General features: G+C 45.3%; 1 protein-coding gene across 1 annotated transcript in view; it reads right to left on the bottom strand.

Moving 5' to 3' along the window:
- Positions 1–25,914, bottom strand: part of ephb2b (eph receptor B2b) — a 177,231-nt gene that overhangs the window by 34,482 nt on the left and 116,835 nt on the right. The window contains exons 4-5 of the mRNA XM_039015883.1: positions 19,578–19,733; positions 16,298–16,633 (exon numbers count right to left, since the gene is read on the bottom strand). Coding sequence (XP_038871811.1) covers positions 16,298–16,633; positions 19,578–19,733 — 492 coding nt within the window. The remainder of the gene's footprint in view (positions 1–16,297; positions 16,634–19,577; positions 19,734–25,914) is intronic.

The raw sequence follows: 25,914 nt of genomic DNA, 5'->3' as shown, positions 1-25,914 counted from the left end.
TCTGCTGTAAATTTGCTTAGAGCAGACACTTAAATCCTCATTCGTTCCGGCACATAAAAACACTCATTCCTGTTAAATGGCTCCAGAAATAGAAGAGAAAGCAATTCCAAATGTAATCAAAGCAGAACAAAAAGACCAGACAGAAACATAACACATAAATATTTCAGAGAGCATCTTTCCCTCCGATATTTCAACAACCAGGAGATTAATTAGAGACCAGAGGTGGAGAGGGAAGGAGGAGGGAGGAGAGGTAAAGATAATACAGTCCCCTTCTTCCTGTCTCCCACTTTGTTCTTACAGAGCCTTCAGAAAGTATTCACATTCCTTGACTTTTCCGACATTTTGTTGTGTTACAGCATGAATTTATAATGTATTACATTTTTCGTTTTTGTCACTGGCCTACACACAAAATCCCATAATGTCAAAGTGGAATGATGTTTAAAAAAAAAAATCTAATTAATTAAAAATGAAAAGCTGAAATGTCTTGAGTCAATAAGTATTCAACCCCTTTGTTATGGCAAGCCTAAATCAGTTCAGGAGTAAAAATGTGCTTAATGGCTCCTTTAGGAGAAAACTTGGAATGGATCAACAACATTGTAGTTACTCCACAATAGTATCCTAATTGACAGAGTGAAAAGAAGGATGTCTGAACAGAATACAACTATTCCAAAACATGCCTCCTGTTTGCAACAAGGCACTAAAGTAATATTGCAAAAAATGTGGCAAAGCAACACATTTTTTGTCCTGAATACAAAGTGTTATGTTTGAGGCAAATCCAATACAACACATTACTGAGTACCACTCTTCATATTTTCAAGCATAGTGGTGGCTGCATCATGTTATGGGTACAGTATGCTTGTAATCATTAAGGACAGTTTTTCAGGATAAAAATAAATGTAATGGAGCTTAGCACAGGCAAAATCTAGAGGAAAACCTAGTTCAGTTTGCTTTCGAACAAGACACTGGGAGATGAATTCACCTTTCAGCAGGACAATAACTTAAAACACAAGGTCAAATCTACACTGGAGTTGCATACCAAGAGGAAAGTGAATGTTCCCGAGTGGCCAAGTTACAGTTTTGATTGAAATCTTCTTGAAAAAAATCTATGGCAAGCCGTGAAAATGATTGTCTAGCAATGATCAACAACCAAATTGACAGCTTGAAGAATTTTTTAAGAATAATGGGTAAATGTTGCACAATCCATGTGTGGAAAGCTCTTAGAGCTGTGTTTCCAAAACTCGGTCCTCGGGACCCCAAGGGGTGCACGTTTTGGTTTTTGCTCTAACACTACACAGCTGATTCAAATTATCAAAGCCTGATGATTAGTTGATTATTTGAATCAGCTGTGTAGTGCTAGGGCAGAAACCAAAATGTGCACAGTCCCGAGGACTCAGCTTTAATCGCAGCTGAAGTTCTTTCTACAAATCATTGACTCAGGGGTGTGAATACTTATGTAAATTAGATATTTATTTATTTTATTTTCAAAGAAAATTCAACAATTTCTAAAAACATGTTTTCACATTTTCATTAAGGGGTGTTGTGTGTAGATGGGTGACATTTCATTTTCTTTCATGAATTTAGAATTCAGGCTGTAACACAATAAAATGTGAAATAGGTCAAGGGGTAAGAATACTCTCTGATGGCACTGTAAATGTAAAAACAGAAATACGACTGAAAAAATATACACAATAACATGAAGAAGGGTGTTTGCCAAAGCATTGTAATTTGTATTACAGATATATAATTTGGTCTTTGCATGAATTGATATTTACACCCAACTGTGGTTTTCTTCATTTTAAAATAGAAATGTCCCCTTTCACTCACAAGACACATTACTTATATATGTTTTGTTTAACCAGCACTGAAAATCTGAAAGCTCTTCAACCAGAAAATCAGGTTGTGCACAATCTCTTTTAGAGTCAGTTATTCTGACCTTTTATATCAACAAATTCCAAGCAAAGATGTTAAATTATTCATGACTTATGCTTTACTCACCATCTCCACAAGCACACTGTGGGCAATAACAACAGTGCATAAATGACTGCATTAGCGCAATTTATTTGCACATTTCAGCATCAATCAGAGCTATTGTGGCCTACAACAATTAGTTACATCCTCACATTATACAACCCTTTACAGACCAGCGGGACAAAAGGGCCCGATTTTTTAAACCCTGCTTGGTACTCATGCAATCTCTATTGCCAACTTCTTTCAAAAATGTTCACAAATTAGTTAAACTCCAGACACAGTATATGATAAAACCTACTGCAGGACCTTTGTTTTTATATTTTTGTCTTGCCAAAACATAATTATTCATACAATTTTCATTTAGTCTGAATAAAATATGTAGCATTGTACTAAGCATTGATTTATGAACGTGGTGGGGGAAAAGGCTTAATAAAGTGCCAATCTATGCTCTAATTCTCTTAGGGCAGGAAGTAATTAAATGCATATTGAATGCGTAGGTTATCTAGCTAAAGTCATCTAACCCTACAGTCAGCTAGCTCCGCAGTCTGCATACCTAACGCCATATGCAAATAAAAATCACACAATCTCTGCTCTCTCTCCTTCCACTAGTTGGTCCTAAGTAGTAGCCACAGTATGTGCGTACTGTGCTGGCTGGAGCCCCAGTGTGTAGAGCTGTGCCACTCTGTCAGGGCTGGGCTGTGCTCCAGGTGTCTACAGAGGCCTCCTGTCTGTCTGGTCGTCTGACCCACACTGGCACCTTCCATATGTGCCCTTCCTGACACCTTCTGTCACTGTCACACCGCACACCCTGCATCCTACGCTGGCTAGCCTGGCAGCCTCTCTCTGCCCACTTCCCTCTACTACTGAATGCTGGACACATTAGCAGCACTGAAGCACAACAGAGGCGTGGAAAACACCCCCTTTATTTAGAGCTGTAGTTTAGAAGGCATGAATATAAAAGCCAAGCATAAGAGGAATAAACCTATGAAGAATCAAGAGTATCAAATTTGACCTTAATGGGCTATTTTCATTGTTTTAGCTTACTTTCATTTAGTTGTGGTGGCATTGGACAATGTCGCTAAATTGGATAGAACATAAACATTTCTTGGAAGAGGTTTACCTGGCTGGCCCTACACCAGTGTTCCTCAGCAATGCCCATTGGAGCAGCCAAGCCGTCCCTAGTGGCCTGGATACAGTTTGTTCCTAGTGGCCTGGTTACAGTTAGTTTCTAGTGGCCTGGTTACAGTTAGTTTCTATTGGCCTGGTTACAGTTTGTTCTTAGTGGCCTGGATACAGTTTGTTTCTAGTGGCCTGGTTACAGTTTGTTCTTAGTGGCCTGGTTACAGTTAGTTTCTAGTGGCCTGGTTACAGTTAGTTTCTAGTGGCCTGGATACAGTTTGTTTCTAGTGGCCTGGTTACAGTTAGTTTCTAGTGGCCTGGTTACAGTTAGTTTCTAGTGGCCTGGTTACAGTTAGTTTCTAGTGGCCTGGTTACAGTTAGTTTCTAGTGGCCTGGTTACAGTTTGTTCTTAGTGGCCTGGATACAGTTTGTTTCTAGTGGCCTGGTTACAGTTTGTTCTTAGTGGCCTGGTTACAGTTAGTTTCTAGTGGCCTGGTTACAGTTTGTTCTTAGTGGCCTGGTTACAGTTAGTTTCTAGTGGCCTGGATACAGTTTGTTCCTAGTGGCCTGGTTACAGTTAGTGTCTAGTGGCCTGGTTACAGTGTGTTCTTAGTGGCCTGGTTACAGTTAGTGTCTAGTGGCCTGGATACAGTTTGTTTTAGTGGCCTGGTTACAGTTTGTTTCTAGTGGCCTGGTTACAGTTTGTTCTTAGTGGCCTGGTTACAGTTTGTTCCTAGTGGCCTGGATACAGTTAGTTTCTAGTGGCCTGGTTACAGTGTGTTCTTAGTGGCCTGGTTACAGTTAGTTTCTAGTGGCCTGGTTACAGTTAGTTTCTAGTGGCCTGGTTACAGTTTGTTCTTAGTGGCCTGGTTACAGTTAGTTTCTAGTGGCCTGGTTACAGTTAGTTTCTAGTGGCCTGGTTACAGTTTGTTCTTAGTGGCCTGGTTACAGTTTGTTCTTAGTGGCCTGGTTACAGTTAGTTTCTAGTGGCCTGGTTACAGTGTGTTCTTAGTGGCCTGGTTACAGTTAGTTTCTAGTGGCCTGGTTACAGTTTGTTCTTAGTGGCCTGGTTACAGTTTGTTCTTAGTGGCCTGGTTACAGTTAGTTTCTAGTGGCCTGGTTACAGTGTGTTCTTAGTGGCCTGGTTACAGTTAGTTTCTAGTGGCCTGGTTACAGTGTGTTCTTAGTGGCCTGGTTACAGTTAGTTTCTAGTGGCCTGGTTACAGTTAGTTTCTAGTGGCCTGGTTACAGTTTGTTCTTAGTGGCCTGGTTACAGTTTGTTCTTAGTGGCCTGGTTACAGTTAGTTTCTAGTGGCCTGGTTACAGTTAGTTTCTAGTGGCCTGGTTACAGTTTGTTCTTAGTGGCCTGGTTACAGTTAGTGTCTAGTGGCCTGGTTACAGTTAGTTTCAAGTGGCCTGATTACAGTTAGTTTCTAGTGGCCTGGTTACAGTTAGTTTCTAGTGGCCTGGTTACAGTTTGTTCTTAGTGGCCTGGTTACAGTTAGTTTCTAGTGGCCTGGTTACAGTTAGTTCCTAGTGGCCTGGTTACAGCTAGTTTCTAGTGGCCTGGTTACAGTTAGTTTCTAGTGGCCTGGTTACAGTTTGTTCTTAGTGGCCTGGTTACAGTTAGTTTCTAGTCGCCTGGATACAGTTTGATCCTAGTGGCCTGGTTACAGTTTGTTTCTAGTGGCCTGGTTACAGTGTGTTCTTAGTGGCCTGGTTACAGTTAGTGTCTAGTGGCCTGGATACAGTTTGTTCCTAGTGGCCTGGTTACAGTTTGTTCTTAGTGGCCTGGTTACAGTTAGTTTCTAGTGGCCTGGTTACAGTTTGTTCTTAGTGGCCTGGTTACAGTTAGTTTCTAGTGGCCTGGATACAGTTTGTTCCTAGTGGCCTGGTTACAGTTAGTGTCTAGTGGCCTGGTTACAGTGTGTTCTTAGTGGCCTGGTTACAGTTAGTGTCTAGTGGCCTGGATACAGTTAGTTTCTAGTGGCCTGGTTACAGTTTGTTTCTAGTGGCCTGGTTACAGTTTGTTCTTAGTGGCCTGGTTACAGTTTGTTCCTAGTGGCCTGGTTACAGTTAGTTTCTAGTGGCCTGGTTACAGTTTGTTCTTAGTGGCCTGGTTACAGTTAGTGTCTAGTGGCCTGGTTACAGTTAGTTTCTAGTGGCCTTGTTACAGTTTGTTCTTAGTGGCCTGGTTACAGTTTGTTCCTAGTGGCCTGGTTACAGTTAGTTTCTAGTGGCCTGGTTACAGTTTGTTCTTAGTGGCCTGATTACAGTTAGTGTCTAGTGGCCTGGATACAGTTTGTTCTTAGTGGCCTGGATACAGTTTGTTTCTAGTGGCCTGGTTACAGTTTGTTCTTAGTGGCCTGGTTACAGTTAGTTTCTAGTGGCCTGGTTACAGTTAGTTTCTAGTGGCCTGGTTACAGTTTGTTCTTAGTGGCCTGGTTACAGTTAGTTTCTAGTGGCCTGGATACAGTTAGTTTCTAGTGGCCTGGTTACAGTTTGTTTCTAGTGGCCTGGTTACAGTGTGTTCTTAGTGGCCTGGTTACAGTTAGTGTCTAGTGGCCTGGATACAGTTTGTTCCTAGTGGCCTGGTTACAGTTAGTTTCTAGTGGCCTGGTTACAGTTAGTTTCTATTGGCCTGGTTACAGTTTGTTCTTCGTGGCCTGGATACAGTTTGTTTCTAGTGACCTGATTACAGTTTGTTCTTAGTGGCCTGGTTACAGTTAGTTTCTAGTGGCCTGGTTACAGTTAGTTTCTAGTGGCCTGGATACCGTTTGTTTCTAGTGGCCTGGATACCGTTTGTTTCTAGTGGCCTGGTTACAGTTAGTTTCCAGTGGCCTGGTTACAGTTAGTTTCTAGTGGCCTGGTTACAGTTAGTTTCTAGTGGCCTGGTTACAGTTTGTTCTTAGTGGCCTGGATACAGTTTGTTTCTAGTGGACTGGTTACAGTTTGTTCTTAGTGGCCTGGTTACAGTTAGTTTCTAGTGGCCTGGTTACAGTTTGTTCTTAGTGGCCTGGTTACAGTTAGTTTCTAGTGGCCTGGATACAGTTTGTTCCTAGTGGCCTGGTTACAGTTAGTGTCTAGTGGCCTGGTTACAGTGTGTTCTTAGTGGCCTGGTTACAGTTAGTGTCTAGTGGCCTGGATACAGTTAGTTTCTAGTGGCCTGGTTACAGTTAGTTTCTAGTGGCCTGGTTACAGTTTGTTCTTAGTGGCCTGGTTACAGTTTGTTCCTAGTGGCCAGGTTACAGTTAGTTTCTAGTGGCCTGGTTACAGTTTGTTCTTAGTGGCCTGGTTACAGTTAATTTCTAGTGGCCTGGTTACAGTTAGTTTCTAGTGGCCTGGTTACTGTTTGTTCTTAGTGGCCTGGTTACAGTTAGTTTCTAGTGGCCTGGATACAGTTTGTTCCTAGTGGCCTGGTTACAGTTTGTTTCTAGTGGCCTGGTTACAGTGTGTTCTTAGTGGCCTGGTTACAGTTAGTGTCTAGTGGCCTGGATACAGTTTGTTCCTAGTGGCCTGGTTACAGTTAGTTTCTAGTGGCCTGGTTACAGTTAGTTTCTAGTGGCCTGGTTACAGTTTGTTCTTAGTGGCCTCGATACAGTTTGTTTCTAGTGCCCTGGTTACAGTTTGTTCTTAGTGGCCTGGTTACAGTTAGTTTCTAGTGGCCTGGTTACAGTTAGTTTCTAGTGGCCTGGATACAGTTTGTTTCTAGTGGCCTGGTTACAGTTAGTTTCTAGTGGCCTGGTTACAGTTAGTTTCTAGTGGCCTGGTTACAGTTTGTTCTTAGTGGCCTGGATACAGTTTGGTTCTAGTGGCCTGGTTACAGTTTGTTCTATGTGGCCTGGTTACAGTTAGTTTCTAGTGGCCTGGTTACAGTTTGTTCTTAGTGGACTGGTTACAGTTAGTTTCTAGTGGCCTGGTTACAGTTAGTTTCTAGTGGCCTGGATACAGTTTGTTCCTAGTGGCCTGGTTACAGTTAGTGTCTAGTGGCCTGGTTACAGTGTGTTCTTAGTGGCCTGGTTACAGTTAGTGTCTAGTGGCCTGGATACAGTTTGTTCCTAGTGGCCTGGTTACAGTTAGTGTCTAGTGGCCTGGTTACAGTTCATTCTTAGTGGCCTGGTTATAGTTAGTTTCTAGTGGCCTGGTTACAGTTAGTGTCTAGTGGCCTGGTTACAGTTCATTCCTAGTGGCCTGGTTACAGTTTGTTCTTAGTGACCTGGTTACAGTTCATTCCTAGTGGCCTGGTTACAGTTAGTGTCTAGTGGCCTGGTTACAGTGTGTTCTTAGTGGCCTGGTTACAGTTCATTCCTAGTGGCCTGGTTACAGTTAGTTTCTAGTGGCCTGGTTACAGTTTGTTCTTAGTGGCCTGGTTACAGTTCATTCCTAGTGGCCTGGTTACAGTTAGTTTCTAGTGGCCTGGTTACAGTTCATTCCCAATTGCCTTGTTACAGTTTGTTCCCAGTGGCCTGGTTACAGTGTGTTCCTAGTGGCCTGGTTACAGTGTGTTCCTAGTTGCCTGGTTACAGTTTGTTCCTAGTGGCCTGGTTACAGTGTGTTCCTAGTGGCCTGGTTACAGTGTGTTCCTAGTGGCCTGGTTACAGTGTTTTCCTAGTGGCCTGGTTACAGTTTGTTCTTAGTGGCCTGGTTACAGTTAGTTTCTAGTGGCCTGGTTACAGTTTGTTCTTAGTGGCCTGCTTACAGTTAGTTTCTAGTGGCCTGGTTACAGTTTGTTTCTAGTGGCCTGGTTACAGTTTGTTCTTAGTGGCCTGGTTACAGTTTGTTCCTAGTGGCCAGGTTACAGTTAGTTTCTAGTGGCCTGGTTACAGTTTGTTCTTAGTGGCCTGGTTACAGTTAGTGTCTAGTGGCCTGGTTACAGTTAGTTTCTAGTGGCCTGGTTACAGTTAGTTTCTAGTGGCCTGGTTACAGTTAGTTTCTAGTGGCCTGGTTACAGTTTGTTCTTAGTGGCCTGGATACAGTTTGTTTCTAGTGGCCTGGTTACAGTTTGTTCTTAGTGGCCTGGTTACAGTTAGTTTCTAGTGGCCTGGTTACAGTTTGTTCTTAGTGGCCTGGTTACAGTTAGTTTCTTGTGGCCTGGATACAGTTTGTTTCTAGTGGCCTGGTTACAGTTTGTTCTTAGTGGCCTGGTTACAGTTAGTTTCTAGTGGCCTGGTTACAGTTAGTTTCTAGTGGCCTGGTTACAGTTTGTTCTTAGTGGCCTGGTTACAGTGTGTTCTTAGTGGCCTGGTTACAGTTAGTTTCTAGTGGCCTGGATACAGTTTGTTCCTAGTGGTCTGGTTACAGTTAGTGTCTAGTGGCCTGGTTACAGTGTGTTCTTAGTGGCCTGGTTACAGTTAGTGTCTAGTGGCCTGGATACAGTTTGTTCCTAGTGGCCTGGTTACAGTTAGTTTCTAGTGACCTGGTTACAGTTAGTTTCTAGTGGCCTGGTTACAGTTTGTTGTTAGTGGCCTGCATACAGTTTGTTTCTAGTGGCCTGGTTACAGTTTGTTCTTAGTGGCCTGGTTACAGTTAGTTTCTAGTGGCCTGGTTACAGTTAGTTTCTAGTGGCCTGGTTACAGTTAGTTTCTAGTGGCCTGGATACAGTTTGTTTCTAGTGGCCTGGTTACAGTTAGTTTCTAGTGGCCTGGTTACAGCTAGTTTCTAGTGGCCTGGTTACAGTTAGTTTCTAGTGGCCTGGTTACAGTTAGTTTCTAGTGGCCTGGTTACAGTTTGTTCTTAGTGGCCTGGATACAGTTTGTTTCTAGTGGCCTGGTTACAGTTTGTTCTTAGTGGCCTGGTTACAGTTAGTTTCTAGTGTCCTGGTTACAGTTTGTTCTTAGTGGCCTGGTTACAGTTAGTTTCTAGTGGCCTGGTTACAGTTAGTTTCTAGTGGCCTGGATACAGTTTGTTCCTAGTGGCCTGGTTACAGTTAGTGTCTAGTGGCCTGGTTACAGTGTGTTCTTAGTGGCCTGGTTACAGTTAGTGTCTAGTGGCCTGGATACAGTTAGTTTCTAGTGGCCTGGTTACAGTTAGTTTCTAGTGGCCTGGTTACAGTTTGTTCTTAGTGGCCTGGATACAGTTTGTTTCTAGTGGGCTGGTTACAGTTTGTTCTTAGTGGCCTGGTTACAGTTAGTTTCTAGTGGCCTGGTTACAGTTTGTTCTTAGTGGCCTGGTTACAGTTAGTTTCTAGTGGCCTGGTTACAGTTAGTTTCTAGTGGCCTGGTTACAGTTTGTTCTTAGTGGCCTGGTTACAGTGTGTTCTTAGTGGCCTGGTTACAGTTAGTTTCTAGTGGCCTGGTTACAGTTAGTTTCTAGTGGCCTGGTTACAGTTAGTTCCTAGTGGCCTGGTTACAGTTAGTTTCTAGTGGCCTGGTTACAGTTAGTTTCTAGTGGCCTGGTTACAGTTTGTTCCTAGTGGCCTGGTTACAGTTAGTTTCTAGTGGCCTGGATACAGTTTGTTCCTAGTGGCCTGGTTACAGTTAGTGTCTAGTGGCCTGGTTACAGTGTGTTCTTAGTGGCCTGGTTACAGTTAGTGTCTAGTGGCCTGGATACAGTTTGTTCCTAGTGGCCTGGTTACAGTTAGTTTCTAGTGGCCTGGTTACAGTTAGTTTCTAGTGGCCTGGTTACAGTTTGTTCTTAGTGGCCTGGATACAGTTTGTTTCTAGTGGCCTGGTTACAGTTTGTTCTTAGTGGCCTGGTTACAGTTTGTTTCTAGTGGCCTGGTTACAGTTAGTTTCTAGTGGCCTGGTTACAGTTAGTTTCTAGTGGCCTGGTTACAGTTTGTTCTTAGTGGCCTGGATACAGTTTGGTTCTAGTGGCCTGGTTACAGTTTGTTCTTAGTGGCCTGGTTACAGTTAGTTTCTAGTGGCCTGGTTACAGTTTGCTCTTAGTGGCCTTGTTACAGTTAGTTTCTAGTGGCCTGGTTACAGTTAGTTTCTAGTGGCCTGGATACAGTTTGTTCCTAGTGGCCTGGTTACAGTTAGTGTCTAGTGGCCTGGATACAGTGTGTTCTTAGTGGCCTGGTTACAGTTAGTGTCTAGTGGCCTGGATACAGTTTGTTCCTAGTGGCCTGGTTACAGTTAGTGTCTAGTGGCCTGGTTACAGTTCATTCTTAGTGGCCTGGTTATAGTTAGTTTCTAGTGGCCTGGTTACAGTTAGTTTCTAGTGGCCTGGTTACAGTTAGTTTCTAGTGGCCTGGTTACAGTTTGTTCTTAGTGGCCTGGTTACAGTTTGTTCTTAGTGGCCTGGTTACAGTTAGTTTCTAGTGGCCTGGATACAGTTTGTTCCTAGTGGTCTGGTTACAGTTAGTCTCTAGTGGCCTGGTTACAGTGTGTTCTTAGTGGCCTGGTTACAGTTAGTGTCTAGTGGCCTGGATACAGTTTGTTCCTAGTGGCCTGGTTACAGTTAGTTTCTAGTGGCCTGGATACAGTTTGTTCCTAGTGGCCTGGTTACAGTTAGTTTCTAGTGGCCTGGTTACAGTTAGTTTCTAGTGGCCTGGTTACAGTTTGTTGTTAGTGGCCTGCATACAGTTTGTTTCTAGTGGCCTGGTTACAGTTTGTTCTTAGTGGCCTGGTTACAGTTAGTTTCTAGTGGCCTGGTTACAGTTAGTTTCTAGTGGCCTGGATACAGTTTGTTTCTAGTGGCCTGGTTACAGTTAGTTTCTAGTGGCCTGGTTACAGCTAGTTTCTAGTGGCCTGGTTACAGTTAGTTTCTAGTGGCCTGGTTACAGTTAGTTTCTAGTGGCCTGGTTACAGTTTGTTCTTAGTGGCCCGGATACAGTTTGTTTCTAGTGGCCTGGTTACAGTTTGTTCTTAGTGGCCTGGTTACAGTTAGTTTCTAGTGTCCTGGTTACAGTTTGTTCTTAGTGGCCTGGTTACAGTTAGTTTCTAGTGGCCTGGTTACAGTTAGTTTCTAGTGGCCTGGATACAGTTTGTTCCTAGTGGCCTGGTTACAGTTAGTGTCTAGTGGCCTGGTTACAGTGTGTTCTTAGTGGCCTGGTTACAGTTAGTGTCTAGTGGCCTGGATACAGTTAGTTTCTAGTGGCCTGGTTACAGTTAGTTTCTAGTGGCCTGGTTACAGTTTGTTCTTAGTGGCCTGGATACAGTTTGTTTCTAGTGGGCTGGTTACAGTTTGTTCTTAGTGGCCTGGTTACAGTTAGTTTCTAGTGGCCTGGTTACAGTTTGTTCTTAGTGGCCTGGTTACAGTTAGTTTCTAGTGGCCTGGTTACAGTTAGTTTCTAGTGGCCTGGTTACAGTTTGTTCTTAGTGGCCTGGTTACAGTGTGTTCTTAGTGGCCTGGTTACAGTTAGTTTCTAGTGGCCTGGTTACAGTTAGTTTCTAGTGGCCTGGTTACAGTTAGTTCCTAGTGGCCTGGTTACAGTTTGTTCCTAGTGGCCTGGTTACAGTTAGTGTCTAGTGGCCTGGATACAGTGTGTTCTTAGTGGCCTGATTACAGTTAGTGTCTAGTGGCCTGGATACAGTTTGTTCCTAGTGGCCTGGTTACAGTTAGTGTCTAGTGGCCTGGTTACAGTTCATTCTTAGTGGCCTGGTTATAGTTAGTTTCTAGTGGCCTGGTTACAGTTAGTTTCTAGTGGCCTGGATACAGTTTGTTCTTAGTGGCCTGGTTACAGTTCATTCCTAGTGGCCTGGTTACAGTTTGTTCTTAGTGACCTGGTTACAGTTCATTCCTAGTGGCCTGGTTACAGTTAGTGTCTAGTGGCCTGGTTACAGTGTGTTCTTAGTGGCCTGGCTACAGTTCATTCCTAGTGGCCTGGTTACAGTTAGTTTCTAGTGGCCTGGTTACAGTTTGTTCTTAGTGGCCTGGTTACAGTTCATTCCTAGTGGCCTGGTTACAGTTCATTCCTAGTGGCCTGGTTACAGTTTGTTCTTAGTGGCCTGGTTACAGTGTGTTCTTAGTGGCCTGGTTACAGTTCATTCCTAGTGGCCTGGTTACAGTTAGTGTCTAGTGGCCTGGTTACAGTGTGTTCTTAGTGGCCTGGTTACAGTTCATTCCTAGTGGCCTGGTTACAGTTAGTTTCTAGTGGCCTGGTTACAGTTAGTTTCTAGTGGCCTGGTTACAGTTAGTTTCTAGTGGCCTGGTTACAGTTTGTTCCTAGTGGCCTGGTTACAGTTAGTTTCTAGTGGCCTGGTTACAGTTTGTTCTTAGTGGCCTGGTTACAGTTCATTCCTAGTGGCCTGGTTACAGTTAGTTTCTAGTGGCCTGGTTACAGTTCATTCCCAATTGCCTTGTTACAGTTTGTTCCCAGTGGCCTGGTTACAGTGTGTTCCTAGTGGCCTGGTTACAGTGTGTTCCTAGTGGCCTGGTTACAGTGTGTTCCTAGTGGCCTGGTTACAGTGTGTTCCTAGTGGCCTGGTTACAGTGTTTTCCTAGTGGCCTGGTTACAGTTTGTTCTTAGTGGCCTGGTTACAGTTCGCCCTGGTAATTTAGGGGATAATTAAGTGGTAAATCTTCCCCAACTGTATGATAGTGGTGCGCCAGATTACAGCAGCCACCCATGAGCTGAGTAATGGGATTCAGTCCCACAATGAGCTGCTCACCCGATAAGAAACCAATTCAGTCGGTCTCCTTCCTCCCTGTAGTAGCAGTAGCTTCCCTGGCTCACCTTGGGCTAATGATAGGCCTAAACAAACATGTCCTCTGCAATTTAATAGAGCTACACACAGTATAGAACATAGTCAGAAGCATAAATGAGTATATGGACTATGGAGGTCTGATTCATCAACTGCAGGGCTCCATGGAAGTCCCAGGCAGAATGCTAATGGTTTTGATTGAGGGATGAGGGAACACTGTTGCATCGACCATACGTACACTGTAACTATTGATAAACAGGGCAATCACTGTTGAGCAAAACATGACTATCCTCGCACCTACTGTAGAATCAATGTGATTCACTGCCTGTAAGGCAACACAAAATGGGACACTGTCATTGATCATCTATACCATTCATTATCTATTTTGTGATTGGTGTAAAAGACATCCCCGGCAGACATGACTGACACGGTGATAACATGAATTCCTCTCAGAACCACAACATTTATCGGTCACTCATTGAAAGCTCTGGTGTTGGGCTTGTGTGTGTTCCTCATTCAATCAAACAGCCCTTCAGTGTGTGTGTGTGTGTGTGCGTCCGTGCATGTGAGTGTGTGTCGGACCAGAGAAGTGAAGTGGACTTAGACTAGCGGTCTCTGTGTCTTTTAGAGCACAGGACAAAATCACATGCTGCCAGTGAGATGTCAGGGATGTGTCTGATTAAACACTTAAAGGGGGGTGGTGGGATTTTAGCAACCATTTTATCCCCTAGCAATGATGATGAGAGAGCGAGATTGTGTGTGTTATAAATGATTAACCCCCAGTAATCATTATGAAAGAAAGCTAAAGGCTAGCTTTGTCTTCAGCCATTTGTCCCCTGTACCCCTAGCCACTCTACATGTGTGTGGGTGTTTTCTGTGCCTTCCCACAGCCCAGGGGTATCATTCCAGGCCCCGAGCAGACAGCCAAAATAAACCATTGATTTTTTTGCTCAATAAGGCCTTGTTAAGGCTGCTCCCATGCCACACAACAGATGAATCACTAAAGCGGTATAACCCAGGCAAGCAACTCCTGTATTAACATTCCAGCTCTAATAGTATTACCAGAGGGTTGCAGACAGTATTCTGTGTCTGATGGTGGACTGAGGCATTACTACTCATCTGAGGGCTTGTCTCATCACTGCCCTCCTCTCTTCGTCTCTTGTCCTAACTCATCAAGTCATCGTCACACATTTGTGTCTCACTAAAAAAACTCCCACTCTGTTCTGCCACCCCTCCTCTGCCACAGACATGCTGCCTCAGAGTCACACCAAATTACCTCTCTCTCCCCCTCTCCCTTTTTCACTCTCTCTACTTCTCTCTTCTCTCCCTTTCTTTCTGTCTTTCTCTCTCCCTTTCTCTCTTTCTCTTTTCATTGTTTATAGGCCCACCATTAAATATTATGGAAAACATTGCGTTGATCATCTCTTTTCAATATTTGATGGAGGAGAAAAGCTGATCATTAGTGAATAGTTTGGTTGTGACTCATCATTATGAGGATTTCTGGGCTATTTATCAAGGCCAAAATCAGAACCCTTTCTGATTTTGTGGGAATTAGTCATATCCTCACAAAACAAGCGTCACTTTATTATGTGACTGACTCTACAGTATGAAAATAAATACTGCACTATTAGGCAACCATGCACGTCCTCAGTCACAGGAAAACTGTTGATGAGCATAACAGAGTGTGGTGGGGGTTACAGTATGTGTAATGTGCTTGATTGGGGGTGGTGAATGAGAACTTAACCTCGTCTCCTCACACCCTGTTCGTTTCCCCCTCGTCAACAAATTCCAGCAGCCGAGGACGGGAGTCGTTCACATGAGGAACACTTTCACGCCAGTCACATCCAATTTACTTATGTATTTGTTTCTTTCAAGCCCCCAGCACATAGCTTTAGGTTCCAAACGTGTCTGATTAACAAAAATACACACACACACACTCACTTTCTCTCTGTAAAGTAAGGGGGAGGTACGGGGCCGGCACTGCTAATTAGGGGTGACATGATGTTTATGTAACCTCCAAGCTTCCCAAACCAGACACAATTACGGGCCCCTGGTCCCACTGACCCCGGCCCCAGCCCACTGTGGAACCACACAGCACTGCCCCTCTGTCCCAGGCAGGACCCAGGCTGGTCACAGGGCAGGGGGAGGGGTAGTGAGCCAAAGTTCAGTCTCTTTAACAGCTCTCTCTGACGGGAGCTCTGGAGCTGTAATACAAAGTGACGGCCACTTCAGTGCAGAGCCCCCCAATTTCCGCCAGGTCTCTATGGCAGGGGAAGGGGGAGAAGGCTGGGGCAGGGGTGGCAGACTTGTTGTGGCCCAGTGTGTGAGAGTTAAGGCAGGGGCCTCATTAGAAGGCTACTGCACTCTGAGACCCTCATTACCCCCCCCCCCCCCCACCCCACCCCGCCACCTCCCACATACACACACACACTAACCACTTACTTCAAAACACACCATCAAAAAGAGGTGGTTCTTTCAATTCAAACATCCATTTTAAGTTGTATTAAAAACTGTTTTTAAGCAATATTATTTGACTGACTACAGGATGCAACCTACTAGTATTGCATGCTGCTTTAAAAACAAATCTGATTAAAATGTGCTGTATGAGGCCCATATAGTCTATCCCACAGAATGCATAACTGTTTCTTCCTTTTCAATGCCTTTTATCTTACATGCATCTCTGCAAACTTCCTCGCTTGAATCATAGTGAGTCACATCCACGTAAGAACTTAAGTAGGATGGAGAAGTTTTATATGTCCACTTTAATAATCCACAGTAACACAGGGCCTTGGGGAGCTCAGTCATAGAAGGCCAGTCAGATGAGAGATGACAGGCACTTACTCATACTGCCAACAGGACACAAAGCCCTGGCGTAGATAAAGCCTGTAGCCCGTATCCCCGCTCATCAGTGCTCAGGCAGCACAGCCTGGCACACCAAATGATGCGTCTCATACAGACAATTAAAGAGCAAATCAATTCTGCTGCTTGGATTAAATAATGGAGGCGCAGTCATTTACAACCACAAAGCACACAGTGGAAAACATGCACGGCTACCATAGTTACAGGAGACATTGATTGCAGCATGTTTCTCCAAGATCCCACAGATGAAAAAGTTAGGCCAATCACAAACAGACCTGTTTTTCATTAGAGGTTATTATTCACTGAAAATACAATGGCTTCTTACTAATCTTCCCATTACATTTTGGGTGCAGTTTTTAAGGCAGCTCGTAGAGGGCATGGGGATCATAGTGAAGTCAAGGCTTATTACCAAAGACTTCATAAACTTAATAAGTAACACTAGATCTGAGTGGCTGGATGAAGCAAGGGACTGAGATGTTAGGACTGTAATCACCACACAGCAGTCAGGGGAGACAGGAGGGAGAGTAGTGCTCACTACGCTGAGCTACTCTGTCTGAGAGCCCTGATGAGGTCACACTCTGAGGACCAACAGGCCATCAAACCCTGCCTGTGACGTCATCAACAATCCTCTCACTCCTGTCTAAGAACAAATATGCATACTTACTCCACACTCGAGGAATATGAAACTGAGTCATTGTGTGTGTTTGTGTGTGTGTGTGTGCCTGCGAGAGAGACATAGAGAGCATAAGGAAGAGTGTACTCACCAGCCTGGTTGGTTGTGATGTTGACGGAGGAGTACTGTGGTGAGTAGGGGCTCTGCTCGGAGACCCCATTGACGGCCTGCACCTCGAAGGTGTACTGTGTGTGCGCCAGCAGGTCACTGATGTAAACACGGGGCTCTGTCAGACCCAGCTGGCGGGGTACAAACTGGACATTGTCGCCACAGCGCGTGCAGCCTCCCCGGCCCCCTCCACAGCTCTTACAGATGATGTTGAAGACCACATCCTCACGGCCACCTGACTCCCTAGGAGGCTGCCACTCCAGTATCAGAGACGTCTCGTTCACGATAGACAGAACGTTCTGAGGAGCCGACGGCACCGCTGGAAACACACAGACAATAGACAGTCAACTGAGATGGTTTCTGTTAGGAATGTGAGAAGCATTTACAGTAGTCTCATACACTACATGACCAAAAGTTTGTGGTTGCCTGCTCGTCGAAACATTTCATTCCAAAATCATGGGCATTCATTTGAAGTTTGGTCCCCCTTTGCTGCTATAACAGCCTCCACTCTTCTGGGAAGGCTTTCCACTAGATGTCGGAACATTGCTGCGGGGACTTGCTTCCATTCAGCCACAAGAGCATTAGTGAGGTCGGGCACTGATGTTGGATGATTAGGCCTGGCTCACAGTCAGCGTTCCAATTCATCCCGAAGGTGTTTGATTGGGTTGAGGTCAGGGCTCTGTGCAGACCAGTCAAATTCTTCCACACTGATCTCGGCAAACCATTTCTATAGGACCTCGCTTTATGCACGGGGGCATTGCAATACTAAAACAGGAAAGGGCCTTCCCCAAACTGTTGCCACAAAGTTGGATGCACAGAATCGTCTAGAATATCATTGAATGCTGTAGGATTAGGATTTCCCTTCACTGGAACTCAGCCCGAACCATAAAAAACATCCTCCTCCACCAAACATTACAGTTGGCACTATGCATTCTGGCAGGTAGTGTTCTCCTGGCATCTGCCAAATGCAGATCCGTCCGTTGGACTGCCAGACGGTGAAGCGTGATTCATCACTCTACAGAATGCGTTTCCACTGCTGCAGAGTCTAATGGCGGCAAGCTTTACACCACTCCAGCCGACGCTTGGCATTGCGCATGGTGACCTTAGGCTTGTGTGCGGCTGCTCGGCCATGGAAACCCATTTCATGAAGCTCCAGACAAACTGTTACTGCGCTGACGTTGCTTCCAGAGGCAGTTTGGAACTCGGTAGTGAGTGCTACAACTGAGGACAGACGTGCTATGCGCTTCAGCACCCGGCGGTACCGTTCTGTGAGGTTGTGTGGCCTACCACTTTGCGGCTGTGCCATTTTTGCTCCTAGATGTTTCCACTTCACAATAACAGCACTTACAGCTGATCAGGGCAGCTCCAGCAGGGCAGAAATTTGACAAACTGACTTGTTGGTAAGGTGGCATCCTATGATGGTGCCATGCTGAAAGTCACTGAGCTCTTCAGTAAGGCCATTCTACTGCCAATGTTGTCTATGAAGATTGCATGGCTGTGTGCTCGATTTTATACACCTGACAGCAACGGGTGTAGCTGAAATAGCCGAATCCACTCATTTGAAGGGGTGTCTGTACTTTTGTATATATAGTGTATGTGGAGTGTGGTTTGTCTACAGATTTAAGGTGTAAGAAAAACTAATGGACTCAATGTACTCTAGTTAGTTCAAAAGAACTACTTCATGGCATTTAATTCAGATGTTGGCAGGGGAATTAAGTTTCTTGTGTCCTTGGAGTTCTTGAGGGTAGGAATACCAGAGCAAGTATCACCCTACTCAAATAACCCTTTCATTGGAGGAGAGAGAACCCACACTCCTACAAATACAGTACAGTCTCTTTGAGGTCTTTGCCTGGTATGCTCAACTAAATCCTTCCCCCAGGAAGCCCATTTAAACACACTGGACATCAACATGAAGATAGGATGACTTTTCATGTCCATGTTGTCACATATTTGTTTCAATCTGTTGGTTATGTATAGCAGAGCATCATATGTAGTGCAGGACAGAGAAAGTGACTGTTGCTCATACACAACCACTACTTATAGAGGCATTACTGGTTGAAAGTAACATTCCCCATGGCATCACATTTGACTGACAGCCCAAACAAACACACAATGAGTACTGTTTATCTTTTACGGGCATGTGCAGCTAATTAGGGAGGATGCCCTCTCCAGGGCTAATGAGATAAACAACAAAATTCCCCCTGCCCATAAACACATAAACCTGAATTGATCACTTATTTAACCGCCCTTTTAATTGGCTCCCATTAACAGACCTCCAGGCCTGGAGCAATGCCCATCGAAGCCCTCTGTGTGTCTCTCTCTCTCTCTCTCACGCAAAAACAGCCTCCTAAACATCATCTCTTTCCTGGGGAGGGCTGGAATGGGCGGCTAATGGCCCCTGTTAGCTTGAGGGCCACTCAGATAGGCCCGTTTCCCTCCTTTAATCATCCCGGGCCCGCTGCGTTTAATACCAGCGACGTGACGCTGCTTTCTCATTCACAACAGCTGCTCTGTTCCCAGAGCCGGGCTTATGCAAATCTCCTTTGTTGGAGGCGCTCAAATATTTCTGTCCCTCTCCCTTTCACAGAGGAGGGAAGGAGAAAAAAATCAGCCATGGTTGTGAAAGGAGCTCTCTCTCACTCACTCACTCTCTCTCTCTCTCTCTCTCTCTCTCTCTCTCTCTCTCTCTCTCTCTCTCTCTCTCTCTCTCTCTCAGCACACTATATATACTGCATATTCCTCTCTCTCTCTCACTCTCTCTCACTCTCTCTCACTCTCTCTCTCTCTCTCTCTCTCTCTCTCTCAGCACACTATATATACTGCATATTCCTCTCTCTCTCTCTCTGTGTTCATGTCTTCCCCTTAATCTTTATCCCGCCTGTGTTCTCTTTCTCTTTTCTTAGACCCTCCGTTAACCATAAATTCAAATGGCTTCATTGGCATGACAAGAGGAATCTAGGCCTAGTCTATTCCCCCTGTCTGTCCCACTACAATGCTGCATGGCCTGACCCAGTAACCTCTGCTCTGGGCGGGGCAGCAGGGCTCTATGATGTGAGGTGGGGAGGCTGGCCTATGTGTTTTGGGCCAGACCTGTTGGCAGTGCTGGGTGTATGTGAGAGACTGCTCTCTGACAGGCCTCCTCTGTTTCTGCTCAGAGAGGCTCTGGTGTCCTTTGATCTTTGATTCCTCTCAGTTCCTCAGGACCAGGGTGTGAAATTAAAAGAGTGTGTTTGTGTGTGCGTGTGTTGGTCGATAGTACATACTTGTGCAGGGCATCTGGAAGGGATCTGAGTCAGTGCGATAGTAACCGTTGCGGCACACACAGTTAGTGGCTCCTTCGTTGGTGGTGCGGCTGTTGATTGGACACTGCATGCAGGATACATCACCCTGTATAGGCTTGAAGAAGCCCGATGGACAAGCTGGGATAAAAACAGAAGAGAGAGAGAGATGAGATATGAACATATCTACATTTACATACTGTATTTCATGTTTGGTCAGTTTTATTTCCTGTTTGGCTTCATCTCACTACGAGACATGTGGTCCAGAGACCAAAATGCAAAAGAGACAAACACAGATCACAGTTGAGCATAAATATACATTAGTGCATCCTCCTCGCATGTGAGGGTTTCTCTGTGGAGATGACAACATAACATGTACAGTACTGTGTTTTACTTTAATTATTCAGCGTGCTCACAGCACACTAATTGCCTGAGACTCTCTGGAGTGGACTACTTCCTGTTAAGTGCTCTTTAAAGGTCCTCTACTCTTGCTGGGAGAGTGGCAGGATAACTTACAGCCATGGTTAGGGGTGGTGATCACACACTACTGCATCAAAACTGTGTGTGTGTGTGTGTGTGTGTGTGTGTGTGTGTGTGTGTGTGTGTGTGTGTGTGTGTGTGTGTGTGTGTGTGTGTGTGTGTGTGTGTGTGTGTGTGTGTGTGTGTGTGTGTGTGTGTGTGTGTGTGTGTGTGTGTGTGTGTGTGTGTACGCATGTAAAAAGCAGTCAAGCACTACCATTTACAGTGAAACTCACTCTCCCTGAAATCCTCTTCATCCTTACCTCAGTTACCCCCCACTCCTGCCCCCACTCCCGCCACACACACACACACACACACACACACACACACACACACACACACACACACACACACACACACACACACACACACACACACACACACACACACACACACACACACACACACACACACACACAGTGGAACCCTTCCCAGAATGCACAGCAGCCCCTGCTCAAGCACCATGTCAAGAGCTGTTTTTGTACTGGGTTCAAACCAGCTGAGGTTGGTATAGCTTGAGATAATCACCACCCACCTCCCTCCTTGTCTCCCCATCCGTAAAAGGAGGAAATGGAGTAGTGTGGGGACTCGCTACGAGCTAAAGTCACACATGAAAAATCCACACACAGGAGGTGCCACACTTATGAATGACCTTCACAGAGTTATGAATGTCCTTATGCCAATGCTACCTGCTGTGATACATTATGTAACATTGGGATTGCAAAAAAAACAACATCTGGAGGGATCCTTATCCTGTTGAATACTCTGCACCATAACCCATCTCACAAACTCTCACTATGTTCCATATCTAGGAATAATAAAACCGTCATTTCCCTATCATCCCTGGTCTGAGCTGCCAATTACAGCTGGATTAAAGTGTGTGTCATATGGAAACGTCTGCAGCTGGAACTTTATTTGGAGAAGGTCAAATCACAAGGCAGGATAAGTCTGGGTTCAATCCCACTGTTTATACTAGGAAGACAGATACCAGTTCCCAGTGACCATGCTGGAACACCATGCTGGAGCAGGATTACTGCTCTTTTCCAATCCCAACTCCCCACAAACTCCCTGGAAAACACATCTCAATCATCATCCTCTGTCCAAGACTGCTGCACACACTAGAGCACTGCTGTGCTTTAGTAGCCCAATCCCTGGCCCTGGCCCATCAAACTCAGATTCCTTAGAAAAAAGTGTCACACAAACAGAGGAACATTTTCAGTGAGGCTGATGCATCCTGTGGAAAGATCATTGTCATAAACATCAGCCGCAGGAAGCAGTATTGGGGATAAAACGGAGGAAATCTGATCAAGCTCTTCAATAAATATTAGTCTCAATATATTTTTCTTCTCCTGTGATTGATGGGGGAAAGCGATCTGGTACAGAGTGAAACATGAGGCCGGCACATTCACACTGCCAGTCACCAGAGTCACTGAATGAGGCCCCAGCTACAGATCTGTGGATTGGGACTGAGACTAAAGAACACAGTGGTCTATGGCAGTGAAGAGCTCAGAGGAGCCCCACCAAAGAAAATAGCAGAAAGAGCCAGCGAGAGGGAAAGGAGAAGGGGTGGAGCAGAGGAGAGAAGAAGAGAAAGACAGAAGGCAGTAGGCGGCGCTTAGGATTGAGTAATGGGTGTTTAGGGCAAGCATGTTTTATATGGAAGAGAGAGTTGGGAAGGGGGCACAGTGTCAACAACTAGGCCTATTGTCTATTGTTTGGTAGCCGGATATGACCAGGTATCGCTTTTTCTGTCTTTATTGTTCCTACTGTCCTGTAGCATCCATGACAGAGACAGGGAGATAGAGAGACTGACAGACAGAGAAACAGACAGACCAGGCTGTGTTAGATGTGGGGCTCAGCTTGTCACCACCAGGGCCATATATTTTTTTTGGGGGGGGGGGGGATTCCACCAGTCTTTCAAGAGGCTGTGTTGGATGGCTGGGGAGCTGCTCGGTGTCAGATGTAGCCTGCGGACGAGTACATAGCTCTGATTAAAAAGCAGATCAGCGCTTTGATTCCCTCCTCACTCAGATTGGTAGTGTTGAGCTGTTTGATCACAATCTCCCTCGACTCGCTCAGTCAACATGCAATGGCTAAAGCCTTATTATGATGCAGCTTCTGACATCCCTCTGGTAAGGGGAGGTAATAATGAGGGGAATATTCATTGCTGGTGTTTTATTTTCCCTCCTTTTATTCTTTTTAAATATATGTCTCTATTAATATCCTTAAATAAATAAGCACGTTTTCTCAGCTTTCTGGATTTTGACAGAAGTGATGAAACGCTGCATTAAGTCAAGAAGAAAAGGCGCACAGAAACATTCTAATGGAATTTATAAACACTTCAGATTTAATTTAGTGTCAGCTGTGTCAAAGGGTCCAGATCACCTCAAAGTGGTTCCAGGCACACGCCAAGAAAGGAAAGGCTTGGCTGTCACATCTCAATGACTGCTGTTCTCCAGAGCAGAGGCAACACAGTGACTGGCTAGAGCCCAACCCTTTCTGTCTGTGTTATGAACTTTAATAACACATCCTGACATAAAATTTTTATTTGGGAGTACTGTTGACTCACTGTATAAAAAGGGTATTGTGAGAGGTAAGTCCTCCGTGCCAGGGAGCCAGTCAGGTTTTACAGCAGGTCATTTGCTGGTTGTTTCAAAGGCTTCCCGGAAGTTTCAGCCAGGCAAATGTATGTTAATGGAAAGAGAGAACCTGCAGCTCAGAGCCACTGTATAAAGCCTAGTCTGTGTGAAAAGGTGGGGCTCCATTGTTTTCAGTGGCAGTGCTGATGATGAAGCCAGCCACTACTGGAAACATTCTGAGCTGACAGTGCATCTGGCTTCTCCAGCTCAGTTTGAACAGACACACACATGCACACACAAACGTGCACGTACAGACACATACAGTACATGCACACACACACACACACACACACACACACACACACACACACACACACAGACATACATATTTGCAGGCAGCACAGCAGCAGAACGGTGTGCCCAGACAGTCAGGAAGAACCCAAACAAAGGCTGGGCATTTGGCATTTCCATCATGGCTGTCTGAGCTGTGCAGTGCCTTACCATGGCCAGGGAATCATCTGGCTGATAACAGCCACTAATCCAGCCAAAGGCATGTCTATTGAGAGAAACCCATGACCTGTTCCACACCTCTCCCGTCCCCGTCCCCGTCCCCCAGCAACCCCACCCGACAGAGAGGTCCTTTGTCCACACCCCCCACGCCCTCTCCTGTTTCCCCATTCCTCCTATTCAGCTGCTTCAAAACCAGCCCCCAAAAATGCTGAATTTAATGAAAGCAGCACTCAAAAAGAGACAAGGGAGAGAAAGGGGTAAGGTGTGTGTGCGTGTGTGCGTACGTGCGTGTGTGAGTGTTCATTACGTGTGAGTGTGAAAGACAAAAGGCTGGAGGGGAAAGAACTGGAGGTGTGAGGTTTTGTTAGCGCAGCAGAAAAAAAGTGCTGAAAGCTGTGAAAATGGGCAGAGTCACAGGGCTTCTCTGTGTGGACGTTTTCTATTGTCACAGAGAGAGAGGGCCACTGTAGGGAGCGATGGGCTTGGTCGTCATGGCACTTCTGCTCTCTGTTTACTGTCTGTCTACTGTATAAACAATTTGGATCACTGGGAAAAATAGATGAGATGTTATCCCTTAATAAGGATAGACCATAAAGAGAGAGGGGCTGTTTTGTACCATACTTACTGTCCGATGAAGGAGCAAATCAGATCCAAATTAGAAGAGGAAAAACTGTTAGCTATAATATGGACAGCGAATACACTTGTACTGTTCTGAATCCTGAGATGTTTTCTCTGCAGTGGTCACATGTGAGGAGGAGCTAACCTTGTGATGGGCCAGCCAGCTGTGCAAGCCATGGCCACAAGTTAACCTAAGGAGAGCATCCATATTGTAGGTAGGGGGTGTAGGTAAAGCCAGTCTGTCCCCTTCATGCCGGCCCTTCCATAGGGAACACACTTCTATTTGGCTGAGCAGTGACATACAGGGCCCCAGAATTCAATTAAGGCCTGGGTCTCACACAGGGCCAGCTAATTCAATCAAAGCGGTGTGAAAGCAATTAGACGACTGGCATTCACTTCACCCCACACACAGGCACAAATTAGATATTCACTTCCCTCTCTAGGTTTCCCTGTCTGATGCAATTAGCGTGCCTGTATCTCGGCGTGGCTCGCACTGGGGAGCAGGGTGTCAGGGTGACCAATGACCTACTGGGCGTAAATTAAGCTTCTCTCCACCTCCTGGACAGGACAGGAACACTTCCTGTGTGAGTAAGTCGGACGCCCACTTGCACTACTAAGGAGAGGAGAGGGCTGGACTTCACAGTGATTCAGAGGCTGGGGTCAAAACAGCAGCATTCACTGGTTGTGCAGTCCCCTCAAGGCCCAGTGAGTGATGGCTGCTTTCATCTTACATTCTATCCATGTGTGTGAAGACTGCACATGTATGTAAGTCTATGTTGTCGTTGTGTATTAATTATGCATGAATGTGTGTGTGAGAGTGTGTGTATCTGCAGAAGGATCTGGCAGGTGGAAGGTGAGTCATTGTCAGTGACCCTGCTCTAAGCTATGTTCCTCTACAGTTGTCAGTGAGCTCTCCTCAGACAGCATCCAACCCAAATCCACCCAGCGGGCGCCATGGAGACAGATTAGGTGCTACGGCGGAGCCCGTGTGAGCGGGAGATTAGTAGGAAACGTGTGAGACACCTGGGAAATGGCCTCTCAACAGCTGGAGAGGGGAGGGCCCAGGCTCACAATACAGACTAGAAAGCCGGCACATGTCCCAACACACACACACACACACACACACACACACACACACACACACACACACACACACACACACACACACACACACACACACACACACACACACACACACACACACACACACACACACACACACACACACACACATACACACACACACACAATGCTGACAGAATGCATTTATAAACAACCCCTGGCCACAGCCCAGAGGACAATTTCAGCTATCTATACATCTCCTAGGTGCCAAATACCAGGCTCAGATGTACTCTGTACCCCAGTCTTGGTATCAGAGGTTTCTCTCACTGGGGCACAGAGTACATGAGTACAACCCCCAGTATAACTGTGGTATGGGTTAGCATTCAAGGACAAAAGGAACATGGGCCAGGTCAACATAGTAGCTCACTAAAAATAATCTGCTGGTGAATTAAAAATGTTGTAACCTGATAACAGCAGTAAAGTTATTTCCAGAAACCCAACGTCCTCATTCATTATCCCCATTCATTACACGTAAGAAACCAACAAACACCTCTGCACACACTTAGACCCTCTCCCCATACCTTATTGTCACATGTGGCAAACATTATCTTTCTCATTCAAACGACATATCCTTGGTGTTCCTTGAGTTGGAACACCACGCAGTCATAATGATTATCAGGTCATAAATACCCCCAAAATGTATAATCAGCAAAGGGAAAAGTGTCTTAACCACAGTATTTCCATAGTGTCTGATAACTACCATGTGTCAATAGAATGGGGGAAAGATGAAAGGGAAGAATCTCTGGAGCCATACATGCAGCACAGTAATAATGTCTGGAATTTTCACTGCTGCTTTTTTTCCCCCCTCCTCATTTTTTTCCACACTGAGAATAAAAACTGAAATGGGGTATGGTAAAATTACAGGCATTTGAGCCGACACAAAAAATTGTGAAGGGTCATTTCATGCAGGCAGATCACTTGACAGCTTGCTCTCTGGAGGGTCCAGGGGGCCAATCAGGTTGGAGGTAGACCCC

This window comes from Salvelinus namaycush, chromosome 20 (assembly GCF_016432855.1).
Source record: "Salvelinus namaycush isolate Seneca chromosome 20, SaNama_1.0, whole genome shotgun sequence".
NCBI lineage: Eukaryota > Metazoa > Chordata > Actinopteri > Salmoniformes > Salmonidae > Salvelinus > Salvelinus namaycush.
The sequence above is the reverse complement of the archived record's forward strand: the minus strand, read 5'-3'. Positions and strand labels throughout refer to the sequence as shown.